At 41.2% G+C, this 18,588-nt stretch overlaps 2 protein-coding genes across 3 annotated transcripts in view; both read left to right on the top strand.

Moving 5' to 3' along the window:
• Positions 1 to 18,588, top strand: part of LOC134214431 (uncharacterized) — a 481,597-nt gene that overhangs the window by 176,061 nt on the left and 286,948 nt on the right. The gene's annotated exons all lie outside the window — the stretch shown is intronic.
• Positions 18,043 to 18,449, top strand: LOC134214427 (telomerase reverse transcriptase-like). The gene is made up of 2 exons (XM_062693803.1): positions 18,043 to 18,349; positions 18,420 to 18,449. Exons 1-2 carry the CDS (start codon positions 18,052 to 18,054, stop codon positions 18,437 to 18,439), a joined length of 318 nt encoding a protein of 105 aa, XP_062549787.1. The 5' UTR covers positions 18,043 to 18,051; the 3' UTR covers positions 18,440 to 18,449.

Here is an 18,588-nt window from a genome sequence, read left to right as displayed (position 1 = left end):
CGAAAACCGACGCAGGTCTTTCGTAGCTTAGTTGGTTAAAGCACCAGTCTAGCGTACTGTAGGGTCATGGGTTCGAGTCCCATCGAAGGGAAAGTGGTTACCTCCAATACATTTTCCAAATCAATATCTTCCACATAATGTACATATTCACATATGAGTTTTCATAACATTGTAAATGAACGTCCAAGTCGGGTGGTTTAATCCCCGGAAATAGGCAATTACCTTTGATTGAACTAATCAAATATTCCTTCCCGTGGCGCTCATGGAGATGCAGAGGATTAAGTCAGTCTCTTGTAGCAATGAGTGTTGATCTAACTTTCCTCCCATAATCCAAAATTGATTGTAAGGGCGTGGCATTGTTATTTGAACGACTGATCAGAGGTTGTACAGACTGAACAGAACACTCAACATCTAGCATGAGACAAGGGACATTAGTTCGTCAGGAAACCTTAAACAGCTGACAAAAGAAATGGACAAATGGAGAGTTGGGTAGATGGCTGTAATCAATTTGCCCGCAGGTGTCGAAGCGTCCATGGATCGAAAAATGGAATATGGGACGAGACTTCATTCGAACCATGTGTCGTCTAATGTCCAATCACTACACTCTAAACGCCCATTTTTTCAGAGTGGGGCTCTCGGAAAGCAATTTCTGTCGTGTGGGCGTATGAGGAGCATCGCGGCCCCAGATCTCCAGTAACTGAACATCTCCGGGTCCGAGGAAAACAACCAAAGCCTATTAAAGAAGTGTTGGCGGGCCTCGATCTCGAATACATATCCCTTGTCCACCAATTTGTGAAAGTTGCTGATGTAAGACTGTAATCTTAGTCTGCCCATCCCCTTGTCTGTCGAACCCCATAACGAATGTCTTCCTCTTGTTGTCCATTTCAATGACTGTCGTTAACCGCTTCGTATGTCTTCCTCTCACTGTTGTCTCCCAAAAAAATGTTTGTTTGTCCTGTCACAAATGTGAAACATCGCCAAGAATGTCAACTATGTGAACATCAGCATCGTAATTACTTAACCCTTAATTCCCCTACTTTTCTAGTGTATTATTGTATTCCCTAACCTCGACCAAACCGGGAGTCTTTCGGTTACCCAAAACTAGCACTATGTCTAAGAATCAAGAAATGTAATATCAAACATGATCTCGGCTCCGTAACGCTTCACGGCAATTGAGCATCCAAAATAAATGATAGTTAAAAAAAATCACTGTCATATCAATATGTGCTACAAACAACAATGCAGATATTCCAGATGATGAAACGAAAATTACATATTACGAATAGTAATATTTGTAACACAACCATTGATAACTTTGTTCTTTTCAATAACATCATTTATTATACTTTCATACAGTTATTTTGACATCGAGTTTTTTCAACCGAAAACATATTTAGTAATTTACTTACTTTACTTATGGATCCTGTACACCTCCGGTGGTGCAAAGGGCCGACTTGAAAGATCTCCATCCTGAGCGTTGCCCGGCTATCGCTTTAACCTGTTGCCAGGTTAGATTTCTTTCGACTTCTTTTATTTATTTATTGAGGATTCGCCGCCATGAGTCTCTGGGTCTGCCTCTGCTACGATGTTCCGCTGGGTTCCAGTCTAATGCTTGTTTATAGATTTCATTTCCGCCCCTACGTAGAGTGTGGCCGACCCAGCCCCATTTCCGATACCGAATTTCTGTTGCTATCGGCCTCTGGTGACAACGACGATGGAGTTCGTTGTTTGAGATCTAGTTGTGAGGCCACCAGGCCCGAATTATATACCGCAGGCATCTGTTAATGAACACATGCAGCCGTTGAGTGTTCTCCACTGATACACACCATGTTTCGCTAGCGTATAACAGCACAGATTTCACGTTAGAGTTGAAAATTCATATTTTGGTGCGTTCACTTATCTGCCTGTTTTTCCAGATATTTCTTATACTCGCAAAGGCAGCCCTTGCTTTCTTTATCCGTGCGCCTATGTCGATCTTGGTACCGCCGTCTGACGCCATTTGGCTACCAAGATATTGGAAGCTTTCAATATTCTCCACTGGTTGCCCGGCTACTGTGAAACTGGAAGGAGTCACCGTGTTTACATCCAACGATTTGGTTTTGTTGACGTTGATGACTAAACCTGCCGAAGAGGAGCGCTCGGCAAGGTCGTTGAGCTTACTCTGCATATCAGAGCGCCGTTGCGCGAGGAGTGCAACATCATCCGCCAATTCGAAGTCATTTAGGTGCTCCATGGTTATTGGCTGCCATAACAGCCCGCGGTTTGGTTCACGGTCAATCGCATCTACCAGAATCTCGTCGATTACGATGAGGAACAGTAACGGTGATAGAATACATCCTTGCCTAACATCAGCTACGACCTGAATATGGTCGGACAAGACCCCATTGTGCAGCACTCTACTCGAGAAGGCCTCGTACTGTGCCTTGATGAGGCCGATGATTTTCTCAAGAACTCCCTTGCGTCTCAGGGCGCCCCACATATTCTCGTGATTGAGACGGTCGAAAGCTTTTTCGTAGTCAATGAATACCAAGTAAAGGGGCTCTTGGAATTCGTTGACCTGCTCCAGAATGATGCGAAGCGTGACAAATTGGTCCACACAGGATCTTCCGGCACGGAATCCGGCTTGCTGCCGCCGGAGAGTCGCATCGATCTTCTCCTGAATCCGGGCTAGGATAATTTTGCACAGAACTTTGAGAACGGTACACAACAACATAATGCCTCGCCAGTTATCGCATACAGTCAGGTAACTCTTTTTGGGCACCTTCACTAAGATACCTTGCATCCAGTCGACCGGGAAAGTTGCGGTGTCCCAGATATTACGAAATAACGATGCAGTAGTTGAGCGGATGTCATGGGATCAGCTTTGAGCATCTCGGCTGATATGCGGTCGACCCCTGGGGCTTTATTCGATTTCATGCTTTGGATGGCTGTTTGAATCTCTAGCAGTGATGGAGCTTCGGTATTGACGCGTGTTATACGTCGGATCCTAGGCAGATCATGCCGAGGTGGTGATGGCCTGGCTGGCACTTGAAAAAGTTGTTCGAAGTGCTCGAACCAGCGTTTCAGCTGGTCAGTTGGGTCGGTCAATAACTGATCATTCGCATCTTTCACAGGCATCGTTGCATTCATCTTCGCCCCGCTTAAGCGTCGTGAGATATCGTAGAGGAGGCGAATGTCCCCGGTTGCGGCGGCTCTCTCTCCTTCGTCGGCCAGAGTCCGCCCACGCTCGCTTGTCTCTTCGACATGAGCGTTTTACTTCCTTCTCAAGAGCCGCGTATCGTTGACGGGCTAACACTTTGGCTCCTCTGGTTTTCGATCACTCTATCGCGGCTTTGGCTTCTCTTCGCTCCTCTATCTTTCTCCAGGTCTCATCGGTGATCCATTGTTTTCTCTGGGTGCGTAGTTCGCCCAGATTGTTCTCGCTGGTGGTGATGAAGGCATTCTTGATGGCGGTCCATTGGTCTTCCACGCTGCCACCTTCCGGAATATCTGCAGCACGCGTCTCCAGTTCTTCAACGATGGACCGTTTCATCGTGGCATCTTCCAGTCGGCGTGTGTTGAATCGTCGTCCAACTTTTTCCTCCTGCCGACGAATCCGCGCAATGCGCAGGCGTATTTCGCCGATGAGGAGGTGATGATCGGACGTGATATCGGCACTACGTTTATTCCGTACATCAAGAAGGCTCCGTTTCCATTTTCGGCTGATGCAGATGTGGTCGATTTGATTTTCTGTAAAGCCGTCACTGGAGACCCACGTGACCTTGTGAACCGGTCGATGAGGGAAGAGCGATCCCCCGATCACCATGTCGTTATTACCACAAAATTCTGCGAACAGCTCTCCATTTTCGCTCATTTCTCGGATCCGATCTTCGCATTGAAGTCGCCCAAACAGATCTTGATATCACCCTTCGGAATTCTATCTACGACGGCATTGAGTTGACTGTAGAAGTTCTCTTTGTCTTGCAGATTGGCAGCATCGGTTGGCGCATAACATTGGATTATAGTAAGGTTTCGGACCCGTGTTCTAAATCTGGCAACGATTATCCTTTCACTTATAGGTTCCCACTTCATAAGCGCAGAGTGTGCCTGAGTGCTTAGTAGGAAGCCAACTCCGCGATGCCGGGGAGCGTGTTCACCTCGTAAACCAGAGTATAGCAGAACTTGTCCCGACGGCGTTCTGTGTTCTCCAAAGTTTGGCCAACGGACTTCACTCAGTCCCAGGATCTCAATATTTAGTAATGTTTTTGTTAAAACTAGACGACATTTTGATATTTTTTTTATTTCTTACTAATGGTACATGTTTTATAACAACCCCTTCTTCCACGCGCTCTTCCTGATTTCCTTATAGCGCTCCCTTTGAAATTTTAACAGTTGCTGTTCCTTCTAGCATTTTTCTGGGTTTTTTTTCCCTGCATTTTCTCCAGGAATTACATCTGAATTCCCTTAGGAGGTCCTTCAGCTACATCTAAAATCCCCCTTGGAATCCCATGTAGAATTCCTTCAAAAATTTCATCTAGAAGTTCCCTTCGGATTTCCTGGAAGTCTTACTCAAGCTCCTTCTGGAATTATTGCAGGAGTTTTTTTTCTGGAATTTCTTTAAGAGTTCTTTAAAGAGCTGGCATTAAGATTCTTCAAGTAGTTTCTCCCGAATTCCTTCCGAAACCCTTCTGGTGGAAATCTTACAGAAACTCCTGGGGGTTTTGACGGAGTTGCTGTAGGATCCTCAAAGGAATTTAACAAGAGACAAGAATTGGAATTTTGAGATGAATATCAGTAAAATATCCGAACGAATTACAAATAGAAATTTCCGGAGTGATTTCATAGGAATAATCATTTCACTTCTGACTGCTCACATCTCATAACTAACTTTTCGCGTACAGCTTCTCACTTGTCGATTCTTTCATTTTAATTCTTTCTTCTCACTTCTAACATCTCACATCTCAATGCTCTTTTCTTAATTATTTTCTCACTTCTCACATCTCGTATCCTAATTTTCCGCTTGCAATCCTCGATTTAAACTTTTTACTTCTTACGTCCCATCACTCATAACTACTCATTTAGAGTAATTCTCGCTAAAACCGGGCCACTATTTGCACGAGGTTCTTAAAAATGCCTAAATTTATATTCTTTCGAAAGCTTTCGGCTAGTATATTAAGGATCCGAGTTAAATTCTTAAGAAAGATGAACCCATCGTTAGTTATACACGTTAGTTATATCGGCTATAAGGCCGATACAAATATTTAAAAACTATTTTGTCCCCCCCCCCTCGGATTTTTTTTGCAAAAAAATATTATAGGAACAACAAAATAAAATTCATTCTTTAACAAATCCGAGGAGTTTTTTGATTTTTTTTCTTTTTAATATTTATTTTTTATTATCCCCCCTGTTCTGGCAACCTTGATTTATATCGGATTACTTCGGAATGGCTTCCTCTCCTTCGAAAAATGAGCAATGTTTGTTCTGCTCAATGTCGGAGTCGATGTCGGAGGATGTGGATTGAGTCCAATGTGGGAAATGTAGGCAGTGGGCTCATTTCCCCTGGGCCCCTTTTTTTCGCCCTGCGCTTCTCATTTCCCCTTTTTTTTGGAGAAGCGATATTTCGTGGAGAACCGGAAGTCTGGCTGTTGTTCATCAGTAGTTTCGAGCATACGACAGTGGCGTGTGGGTTTTCGAACCTGAACAATTTAAAGCGGCTGCAAGACTGTCTGCAGGGTGATGCACTCGAAGCAGTCAGGAGTCAGTCAGTTCTGCCAAACTCGGTACCAGATGGGATAAATGACCTTCGAAATCTATTCGGGAGGTAGTGATGAACTGTGTAAAAAAAACTCAAAAATCACTATAATAAAGAATAAAAAAAACCAAAGTCAGAAGTGACCCTGCACCGAGAAGTGATCGACTGGAGACCTTTATCCATTTTTTTCACGGTGAAGCAATTGTGCCGTGAGCGATCCGTGAGCGATCGAGTGCGATTGAGGAAAAACGTCGGCAAGAGTTTGTACATGTGAATGAGAATGAAGAGGAACAAAGCGAAGATTCCAGCAATGAGTCATTCGGCCGGAATTGTTGGATTTGCCGAAGGACGGATCATTTGATCAGGAGTTGTAGAGAATGTAAGACAATGAACATTGTGCGTGGCCAAACGACTGAAGGTAGATGGTACTCCTGAACCGCTCAAGGTAACGTGGACAGGAAACATAAACCCCTTCGAAAGCGCATCAAAAACCATACAGCTGATGATGTCCGCAAAAGGCTCCGACAGGAAATTCTCTTTGACCAATGCTCATTTAGTGTCTGAACTACAGCTACCCAAGCAAAATGTACGGTATCGAGAATCGATGGAGCGCTTCACACATCTTGCGGACGTGCCGATTGAAGAGTTTCCGGAGAGAGTGCCAACTATTCTACTTGGATTGGATAACCTTCATTTGTTTTCACCATTAGAGTCTCGTGTAGGTAGGGGAGATACGTATGAAATGCGCCGGTTGGGTAAAATGCGCCACCACGTTTTCTTGGTTATTGACCCAAATTTTGTCTCAAAATCGTGAGCAACTGAAGCCAATAAACATTTGTAAGCCGTTACGCAAAAAAAAAACTTTATCAAAAACTCTGTGTTTAAATTTATAAAAATAAAATGTTTTTTGGCTCTTTCCGATGCAATTTCGGTGTTCACGTCAACAATGGTTTTTCTTCACAATATATTTTCTCCTCTCTTTTAATAATCTAAAATATTGACTACTTTTAAGTATAAGACTGACACTTATCTTTTGCAAAATAGTGTGACTATTTCAGTGAAAAATATTGGAATATTTTGAAATCATTTTTGAGTTGCGCATATTGCCCAGCGTCCTCCATTTTAAATGAAAATGCAGTATTTTGGAATAAAATCGTTTTCTTGTAATATTGTTGTTTTTTTTAAACGGTTAGACCATATAATGACTTACCCGTAATGCTGAGTAGACACCTTTACGTGGTGTATTACGGGGTAAGATCTACCACGGTTACATTGCCAGCTACAGGAAAATCCTGACCCAACGAATACCTTCCTCATTATCCAACTCCGTGGTACTTATGAGGGTGTCGCTAAGTCGGTGGCCTCTCGTTAAGTAAGTACTACATCAACACTTCCTTCCTCTCCCTAGTTACGGTGAAGATGGGCGTGGCCAGGAGTAGTAATCCTCATGCTTTTGTTATTTTTGTTTAAGACTGGAATCAAGGACCACTCCCCTTCTTGATTTCTGATAGCATTCTAAATAAGGATCTCAAAAGTAAAACATGAGTATCACTAGTGTCCAATCTACGAATTACACCGTAACAATGCTAATGCTAATGCTAATGCTAACGGTTGGACCATATAATGACTAATATGCTAGATTATTGATGAACACTTCGAAATTACGCTATTTCGGATGAAATCACCATTAAATTAAGAGATTAGCTTAGGGGGCGCATATTGACCGCATCTCCCCTAAATCGAATGAAACATTGCCGTGCGGTCGAATTGGTTGGACAATTTATGGTGTGGAGAAACGGAAGTGGAAAAACCCGGAAGTATCAACGGACGGGAAACAAAAGGAAAGTCATTCAAATTAGTCCGAGAAGCTGAAACAGGTGCTAAAAAAGTTCGGTGACTTGAGATCACCGCAAGCGGAGTTTATGTTGAGAGTAATTCCAATCGGAAGTGTTGTGTTCAGAAGTTGAGGGAGGTAATCCTGAGCCGGAAGTGGCCTCCGGGGCAGAGTTACGGGCCGGGGAATGTTCTGGCAACCCTGCCCAGATGCAGCCGCGTCACAACCAACATTTGGCCGATTAGGTAAATGTCAGTTCACAGCTGATATGATGGTGAAAGTGAGTGATGAAATTAGGAGGGAGGAACATATACGTTGAAGAGTAAAAGGGATAACAAATGGCCGAAATTGAGTAAAGTGGATTGATAGCGAATCGTAGAAATTTATTGTGAGGGTAGAGTTGGAGATATAATTTGAATAAAGATAGTATTAGTAGCTGAAGTGAATTGCATAAGCCGTGAAGCGATAGATGTACCTGCCTTTTGAAATTTTTGATGTCATGTCATGTCATCAAACTATTTAATTTATTACGCGACGCAGAGAATACACTATGTGAACACTTACCCTAGCTAATTCAGCAAAATGTAGTTACTACTGTTCTAATATTGGTTTTTCATTAAAGCACTCAAATGAGTTTTATAATTAATATTATGCAACCCATTTGAGCTGCATAATGTTCATTAAAGCACCCATTTCGTTGGTATGGAAAAGTTGGCCTTTATCACTCAAAGACGAGCTGTAAACTAGGTATTATGATCAGGAACTGAAAAAAAAATCATTTTCGACTAAATGTCCATTCGACCAAATGTCTGTTTGACGTAATGTCCTTTCGACCAAATGTCATTCGACGAAATTATACAGATTCACAAAATACATAGCAATTCAACTTTGAGAAGACTTTCTGGCGTTCGTGTTAACTTTTTTCTTTACCTCGAGCATTCTTGAAAGTTTCCAACCTAAAAACTAGTGGTAAGGCCAAGGAGTGTCTCTACATACCGCTTTACAGATTCTCAATGAATTTTGTTAACCACAGACAACAGTCCACGAATTCTGCGGTATCATAGAGTGGCTATCGGATTACTTCCATGCCGTTTGGCAATTATTTCCAAACAAATTCTCCGTTCAATCCAAATGGGTGTCGTTAAACAATTTCTTTGCTCAACGACATCCACTTAATTACACCACCTGTTACCCGAAAGCGATGGTTGTTGCTTTCCCGCTAGCCAGTTGGCTAGCGAGCCACCAACGCGTCCTTCTATAACCATAGGGATGTAGGTACCCACTACAATAATATGCTTCCACTTGGATGGCCACGAGTCGGACGTGGTAAACTTGTTGCCGAAATGGCAATCCGTAGTCCCCAACTAACAATCCTCCATTTAACCCACCGACCGACGCCTATATAACTGTTGTATATGTATACGAGCCTATACCCAACTTTTCCCATCCAGGGGTACAATTCCACCGATTTCATTCACCTGTCAAGGGAGCAAACTGCTTCCCTCATTTCCGGCTGGTTTATTATGTGGTGAGCCTTTTTCGTCGTCCTCGGCGGCGGAGCATAATCGCAGCTAGAATGGCGTACGGAGAAACTGGAGAATGACGATGAAGTCATTTCAAGCAAATGCAAATAGGGAAAAGTCATTTAGTACGCAACGCAAGAAGAGGCTTTGTCAACCCCCGAAGGGGTCACGGTTTTTGTATGGAACTTCTTGGGACTTTGTGTGGATCGTCATGCTGCTCGAAACCCCCTTCCGTAATTTATTTCTGTCTCCATATATTGGAAAAGTTTATCAACCCTTGACACAACGCTTTAAATCTTCTTAACCGAAAATGTTTACTCGTAGGCTTAATGTGATTGGCTTAATATATAAAGTACCGTCTACATTTTCACCAACAGCGGTGGAAAAACTTCTTACACAAACATATTCTGTGTACCAACTCGTACATGTACATAAGACGATGGAAGGCCGTCTGGTTTGCCATATCGAGCCAAGTAAATCCCGAGCTCATGAATTAATAAGGAACCGTGCGGCGGCAGAAAAGGTTATGAATAGGTATATAGAGGGCGACCCAACAGTTGGCGTTCATCCCTTTTACCGGGCTTAGCATCGCTGCTCGTTCGGGATTGCACGGCTTCCTCGATCCGGCGGATCATTATTTAATTTTCCGTCGTTCTGTCTGCAAGGAAGCTAACTAAAGGATTAGGTACCTAAATATGTAAAATGCTGCATTTTTTTTACAATCAGGGAACGTCTCTAAGCGCACATGAACCTATTTTCAGAAATGGTGGGATGGCTCATTGACGGCGGCGATCGTGATTAGGCTCATTTGCGGGGTAAATTTTGTCATCTTTTTCCCCTTGTACCGATTCAAAATATTCATACCGAGAGGAAGCCGCTAAACGATAAACTTTTCCCTGGAGGGAAATTTCTGCTCATCATGATTGTGGCTTCATCTTCGTTCGCTTGATGAATTTGAGTCAACATCTGTCAAAGACGATGAGATTAAGCTTTCGGTAATTGAAACGATTTCGCCTGCCGTTTTGATGGAGCTGTTATGAATATACAAATTGAAATTATTTCGTCAAAGATGTAATATTTGGGAAAGAAATTGAAGTACGTACGATTTGATAGCAGATATTTCACATTTATGTGCTCGTCATGCAGCTTTTAAAGCCGCTACATTTTTTTAAAAATATATTTCCATTGATTTAAACGTTATGAATTGGGTCGCACTTCGGGCCTAGGCACGAAATCAAGCACCAAGCAATTGCGGTTGATCCTGTTGCTCCTCAAAGAAAAGCCTCCATCTTTCCTCCCGTTTCTCAATTCAATTTGAAGAAAGTGCGTGTCAAAACACCATTGGCCGGGTACTCTTGGGGGGATCAAAGAGGATTTGCTTCGGTGACTTTCAGTGCCAACAGCGGTAATGAAATTGTTTTCACATTTGTAGGTTTTAGGCGTTTCGTCTCGAAGAAACAAAAAAAGGTAAAGGTCATATATTTGCTATAACGGAAACTTTCGGATGCACAGGACCAAAATCAGATTGGATTAAGTTTTGGGTTGATGAGCTTAAATTTTCTTGTTTGGCGTTATAACAAATGGTGCCGACACTGTTGATGATTGAAAACGTACTTGACCATTATGGCATCATAATGTTAAGGACATGCATTTCGTTGCACTATGTTCTTAACCGCTCACCACGCGCGCGGTCCTGGAACGCTTATGCAGGCTCGCTTGAGCTGTGTATCGCAAGCGATGTTTTTTTGTTAGTGTTGTACAAAATACAACAGCGCGCGTGCTCGAGTGTTAAAGTGGGTAGAGTTGGATTTCCTTGGGCTACTTGTTCGCCCATCTTGTTTTCTCGAATTAAATTAGTCTAGACAAAATATCGTCAGATAGCAACGCATTATTTTCGATTGACATCCGTATTTCGATCAGTCTGAATGTTTTGGCTACCGAGTTTGTGCTTGGGCGTGCTTCGTTCCACACGTTTGTCGATTTGGTGTGCCGCTGGTAATTCAAATCTGAAGTCAAAGAAAAGTGAATTGCAAATCGAAAGGAAGAAAACATGTGCACAATAACCAGTAAAATCAGAGTGAACAGATACTAATATAGCTGAAGTGCTTGTAACCGCATTTCAGTGACAAATAAAAAAAAACAGTACATCGAAAAAACGATTATTTAAAAGAGAATCAATGTTTTCTGCAGCGTTGCTTGATTGTATTGTTTTTTAACATTTTTCACACTAATGTCGTATAAACAAAAACATTACTAAAATTATGTTTGTTTACTTTTACTTTGCCTGTTGGAATGGAAAGTAATCGCATATCCTGTCCCACAACGTAGAATTCTATCAGAACTAAGAGTTCCAAATCGTGCATAACGCTATCGTCGTGAATATCCACCAAAACGATTGTTCTTGTCATCGTACTTTTCTGCACTAGGGCCGATGCCCTTCTTCTTCTTCTTCTTCATTGGCATTACATCCCCCACTGGGACATTGCCGCCTCGCAGCTTAGTGTTCACTAAGCACTTCCACAGTTCTTAACTGCGAGGTTTCTAAGCCAAGGTACCATATCTGCATCCGTATATCATGAAGCTAACACGATAATACTTCTATGCCCACGGAAGGCGAGACAATTTCCAAACCGAAAATTGTCTAGACCGACACCGGGAATCGAACCCAGCCACCCTCAGCATGGTCTTGCTTACCACACGGCAAAGGAGGCCCGATGCACACGTAACGGTTTTTCAACGCCATGTGCACGCAGCGTTAAAATAACACAAGTGGGCATCGGCACGGCGACGCTGAGTTATCGCTTTTTCCCGGTGCACACCTGCGTCTTTCTGACGCCACGTGCACGCTGCGTCGAAAAGACGCTAGGTGGGCATCGAGCTTTACAGAGCACAAAGAAACCCACAAGACTAGTTCTCGCGTACCTAAAAGAATGCTGAAAAACCGGACTTCGCTGCTTACTGGATTTCATCGCACTGCATTTGATCATAACCAGCCCTTTTGCGCCATGATTCGTTTGTTTTCATCAGTTGAAGCTGCTTTCGATTTTGGAGTTTCCACATCCCAGTTATGAACCTTTTAATAAGACAGAACCTACTTTGAGACAATCTCCATGTTATTCATTAAGACTGTTGAATGTCAGATGAATTATAAATAAACAAATGAATAAATAAACAAAAGCGGAGTCGTTACTTCACCATACGTTATCCTTTCTAATTGCACAACACTTTTGTGGTCCACACAAAATGGTTTCGTTTGAAAAAGTTTTGTTAGTTTTTCTATGGAAAAAATGGAAATACTGTTTGGATCTTTATTTTCTAATTCGTTTTTGTGAACACATGTGCAGGCTGCTGTTTCGTGATCATGTTCCCAACTCGACAACTCCTTATTCTAGAACGTCTAGGATAAAATTGTACCGACTGTCCAGGTGCTTTGTTCGGTAGTTATACGCTTGGTGCCGTGCGATACGGATGGATGATTAACTGTCGTTTCCAAGATGAACATTCGGAGGAATTACTGGCGGAGGAATTCCTGGTGGAACTTCCGAATCAAATTCCTTTTCATTGCTGAAATACAAAGTGGGATGGATATCTGATCAATGAGATGAGTCCAGGAGCAGTAACCCTATTTCGGGATTTCAAATTGAGTACCGTGCTGGACCGAAATCCGTCAACCTCATGAGATATCAATAAATTAAAAGGGGTTGAAGGTCATTAATTTCGAAAAAAAATGTCAGAAAAATATTTTAAGCTCTTTTAGTGGAATGTATTCAACCGTCTAAGACGAGTTAAGTACTCTCCATTTTTCCACCAATTATTTTCGATATCTTTGCAGATACGTATTTCGACCACAACTGTGTGGTCGTCTTCAGTGTCTCGTACTTGACTTTTTTTTTCTATACTTGTGATTTTTTTTATTGAATGAAAAACTTACCAACTTATTTACAGTGAGCTTGATGCGTAACAATCAATAAAGTATGTTTGATAATTCGAGCGTGGAACGCGATGTTTGAGGTGTGGTATAAATATAACTAACATATTTACTAAAACTAATATAATTTTTGGCTTCTCGCTTCTACTGAATTCTAATAACTCGGGGAATTGAAATCTTTCAATGTTCTGTACATTCATTTTTCTAAGAATAATGGTTTTTAATTTATCAAGACACACTTTCCATAATGGTTTAGTAAATCTACACTCAGCAAATAAATGGGATAACGATTCAGTTATTGCATTGCATTGTCTCCATAAATTACTGGAGTTTCAACCATGTCTAAAGTAAGAGTCCATATTCGGAATTTTTTCATTATCTAGCAACTAATATACAGATTTTTCTGAATTAATTACTTTAGACAAGCTAATGTTTCTCCATATATTATTTCAAATTTTATTTGAATATTTCAACATTTTTTCTGCATGTTCTAATGTTATGTTCGTAAAATAATTTACAAGAAAGGCTATTCATTATTTTTGGAGGTAACGAGTCTAATTCAGAACGCAATAAACGTATGAAATCAAAAGCAATTGAAATAGTGCAATTATTCGAGTTATTGGTCAAGAATTGATTTACTATAAAAGAGTTATCGTAATTACAGTTTGCAAATGCATTAAGAAGTAAAGACCAGCTTTTACTTTCTAGATTATGTAATCCTAATCCGCCTGATTTCCTAGGTAATAATAGTTGATTAAAGGCTACTCTCATCCCATGATTTTGCCAAAGAAATATTTCTACCATGTTTTTTTAACTTCGCACAGTACTTGTTGGTCAGCTTCATGACTGAAGCGACATACCAAACTTTGGATAGAGCGAATGTATTCACAATTATTTGCTTTTGAATTAAATTAAGCTTTCTAGGTTGATTTACTTGGAGAACCATAGAAACATTCGGCACTACAGATTTCCGATTGTCATCTGACATTTGTTTAAACGAATTTGAAAAATGTATTCCTAAAATTTGAATACTATTTTCTATTTCCACCAAAGTCTAGTTATTTGAACATTCGGCTACAATCCTTTGAAGCAGGGGCTCCAAATAAAGCACAAATAAATGCATGGCTATAGGATCACCTTGCCCAACTGATCGTTCTATTTTGATTTCCCTGGATAAAGTTCCGTCATTCTGGTCATTCTCAGAAAATCAATAAACTGTCTATTCAGAATCATCGCTTGCAAAGTGCCAAACAAAAACCTTGGCTCTACTCTATCGAATGCTTTTTCTATATCGAAAGAAACAAGTATCGCTTTTTTCTTTTTGAATTGCAATCCAGCCATTCTATCTCTAATGGAACACGTGGCTTTAAAAATGTTACGATTGGGGTTAGCACACATGTGGTTCGAACTAACCAAATCTGGCATAAGTTTATTCAGCCTTTCCAAGATCCTAGTGACAATTTTATAATCAAAATTTAACAATGTCAGTGGTCGATATCCTTCAATTTTGTTTCTCGCATTTTTTTCCTAAATAAAACTATCATCCCATCACATAATTTTTCTCCATGTTGCCTTCCATGATGCAATTTATTATAGCTGTTATTTCTACCTTCACTATATCCCAACTATCCATAAAAAATTCTTTTAACAACCCATCTAAGCCAGGAGCTTTTTTCGAAGCACTGTTCTTAATTGCATGAAAAACCTCATCTTCCGTCACTTCGGCCATTAAATTTTCGTTTTGTATATTTCCCTCAGATATAATTTTCTCGGGCCTAAAATCTCTGCCGTCCTCGATCGGATATGATTTAAAGAATGAATGATTCACTATGTGTTCTTGAATCTCCTCTGCTCTACATTCTTGTCTTCCGTCAATTTCTAACATGTTTATCTCTGTTTTACATTTTTGCCTGTCTCGTTCAACAAAGTTGTACCGAAAGGCTATCATTTCACTCCGAAAACGAACTTTTTATAGGAGCCTCTGAGACCCATAGTATTATATACCAATCGACTCAGCTCGACGAGCTGAGCACATGTCTGTTTGTCCGTGTGTATGTATGTGTGTATGTGTGTGCACAAAAGCTATAAAAAACATTAGACAACTTTTCGTATAGTAATCTTTAACCGATTTTCTCGCAACAAGTTTCATTCGACAGGGGACAAAGCCTTGTTGATCACTATTGAATTTTATAACGAACGGTCATTGCATTTGAAAGTTATGAAAAAATGGTACATCGGACCATATAAACCCCATATAAGGTTGGTGTCTTAACTAAATGCGAGAAAGGCACCACCAACGCTAGGTGGATTAATCTGGGTTTTTCTTTCTCTTTTGCTTAACTGAAAAAAACGATATTGGTTCGCCACTGAAATATATCTCATTGTTGCTAGAAATGAAAGCACTAAAATTCCGTTGAAGTCTCAACATTTTTTCCTTTAATTCTATTAATTTCTGTGATCTTTCGAATATCCGTCAGATAATCATCGTAAGCTTTGCACAATGCATAGTACCAGAATTCCATATTACTTTTAAAATCTTTATAAATTAATCCTGACTTCCACTTCATAAAAGATACAATCTTAGGCTTCGCATATTCTGTCCACCAAACTAACCAGTTTCGATAATATCTTCTTTGTGTTATCCAATACTGCCATTTGCATTGAAACTCTGTACGATTTTGCTCATCGTGTAAAATCAATGATTTGTGTCGGTTCACAGAACCCGAAGGAGCATAGACATTGCAAATAATGACGTCATTATTAAGCTTCAATTTTATAAGCCTCGTATCCAAACTGCGTCAACATCACTACATTAAAAGTGTGCCTTCACAGCTATAGCTGTTCCCCTTTTCTCGTGATCGATATTATACACAACATCAAAACCATATAGATCCAAGTTTTCGTTTTCTACCTCTTGAAAAAGTATTACATCTAAATCCATTAGATTTACAAATATTCGAAGCGAGTAAATTTTGTTAGTATTAGATATGTTGTTCAGATTGATGCTAGCAATAGTGTATGCAATTTGTCTATTAGTATCACTGTTAGTCGCCATTGCATTGTTATTGACTTATTATACTTTCTTTCCTCTCTTTTTTCTGTTAGCATTGTGTGAAGCCGTAGACTTCATTGGGCTGTCTGTCTCATAAGCAGGGTTATCGCTTGTGCCCTGTATCAGTGCGTTAAACTGTTTTGAATCATCTAAACTAGGTGTATTGTTCTTACCTACTATCGTCTTATCCAAACCATCACTACCACCGATAATGCTGGAAACACGAATCACTTTGTTGGGTGTAACAAAATCTGATGTTCGTTGCTCAGAGATGTTTGCTGACGACGAGGATGGCGTATCGGTGGTAGTAATGGTTGGATTTCCGATGCTCTTATCGTGCTTTCGGTTCAAAGCGTTTAGATTAACCATTGACCATTAACCATGGATTGAGCCAGTCCGTTCCCGCTGACCATTTTGGAGGTTTCGGAGGTTTCGCGTTTACGCTACTGTGGTTACCAGTTATCTGTATCGCTTCAGCACATTTTGCGCCGTAATGAACTTGTCTTCGGCAGTGCCTACACGTGATTTGCTGATTTTTGTAGGTGACCATTGTTGAATGTCCAGCCATGAAGATGTACGACGGGATAGTGTTCGTTAGTACGGATACACAATTTTCTAACTCCGCTTGGTATTGCTTTCAGCTGTGGTGGTGTGTCCCAGACCTCACTCTTGATAGACAGAATTTCTCCATAAATATCCATCTCGCGCTTGATAATGTCATCATCCTTTTGAGGCGGTAAATCGTGTACTCGAACAATCGTAGCTTCATCATCCATTAGTAGTGGTACCATGAACTTGACATTGTCGAATGATACCTCGTGTTTCCTATCATGACTTTCAACTATCTCCAATGCATATTCAAGACTGTCGCACTCCACATATGTGATGCCACGTGATCCGTTGAATTGAAAAGACTTGATTATATATCGACTTTTGGTTTCTTTGCCGCTTCCGAAAAATTGACCATAAACGTGTTGATTCGAGTGGTGTTGTAAGTTCCAGCGTTGTTCATGGCAGCCATGTTGAATCAGTTGTGTTTCCGTGTGTTTGAGTGTTCTCTATACTATTAAGCTATGTTAAGAGGCTCGCTTATTTAGATTACTCACTTTCTTTAACGTTTAGAAACACGACCGCTCTGGTCAAATGCCGAATCGAGACTGTTTTTTCGCACAAAATCTGGACAACTTGCGAGCGAAATCAGCAGAGGAAGTCCGTACTGACAAACCCACAGTACAGATCATCGAAGGATTCGTCGTGAACCGTTCGACACAGCAGTTTACGGAGGAACAACTAGCCCACCTCAACAAGGGACTGGGTATGTGATCACACAGAAATCAGACGTGGAACAGATCATCGTGGACATGGAGACAGCGATTTCCCGAAACATCGAGCAACGGGATTAAAATACAGCGAGGAACATCGTGGCAGACGCCATCAAAGAAGGACGACACGGGACAACGAACCATGGCGAGAGGAGGATTCTAAAGGAGCTTCAGGAAAAACCAATCAGCACCGAAAATCAACGGAGGACCTTATAGATATTTGAGAGTGGATCCGCTACCAGGATTAATAAGACTCACGGACAAAACAATAAAGGAGTGTAAGGCGATCATCGGAGAAGCTCGAGTGAAGACAGTAAACCCGGTTCTACCTAGGATTAAAGGACTACCAAAAATCCATAAACCCGGCAAGGAGATGCGAGAGATAGTTTCATCAGTGGGTTCCCCCACCCAAAACATAGCCAAATGGTTGGTAAAGGAGTTCCAAAGTATGCCGAAACCATTTCCCAGCAGTTCGGTCATCAACACCCAGGAGTTCGCCCAGAAGCTGTTGGAATTAGGACACATCGAAGAAGAGGACATAATGGTATCATTCGACGTAGCGGCATTGTTCCCTAGCGTTCCAGTGAAAGATGCTCTGAATCTTCTAGAGGATTGGTTGCTAACACAAAGGACGGAAACAAAATGGCGAGGAAAGGTGAAGATGTACCTAAATCTGGCAAGGCTATGCATGACGGAGAACTACTTCACATTTCGTGGCAACTACTACAAACAGACGAAAGGAGCACCGATGGGAAATCCGCTATCACCGTTTTTGTGCGAACTGTTCATGGCGAATCTGGAGAACAACCTACAAGAACAAGGAATACTACCCGAGAAGTGGTGGAGATACGTTGACGACATTTTCAGCATCATCAACCGAAAGGATCTACCCAGGATTTTGGAAGCGATAAACAACGTGCATAAGGACATCAAATTTACCTTCGAGGAGGAAAAAGAAGGTAAGCTATCTTTCTTGGATCTACTAGTCATCAGGGAAGCAAATACAACATTGAGCCTCGAAATCTACAGGAAGCCCACGAACACCATGAGAGTCATCCCATATATATCGAACCATTCGTACCAACATAAAATGGCAGCATTTCATCACATGATCCACAGGATGCAGACGATACCCCTGAGCGAAGAAGGAAAAACGAAGGAACTACAATACAGATCAACGAAGATCGACGGATACCAG

The sequence above is a fragment of the Armigeres subalbatus genome, chromosome 2, assembly GCF_024139115.2.
Source record: "Armigeres subalbatus isolate Guangzhou_Male chromosome 2, GZ_Asu_2, whole genome shotgun sequence".
Lineage (NCBI taxonomy): Eukaryota > Metazoa > Arthropoda > Insecta > Diptera > Culicidae > Armigeres > Armigeres subalbatus.
Note: the sequence above shows the minus strand (reverse complement) of the source record. Positions and strands in the feature narration are given on the sequence as shown.

Bases quoted from the DNA above. Each gene is read 5' to 3' on its own strand.
- LOC134214427 (XM_062693803.1), top strand. From the start codon at position 18,052: ATGTACCTAAATCTGGCAAGGCTATGCATGACGGAGAACTACTTCACA. The intron at 18,350-18,419 runs GTAAGCTATCTT...CGAAATCTACAG, and splicing joins CTTCGAGGAGGAAAAAGAAG to GAAGCCCACGAACACCATGA.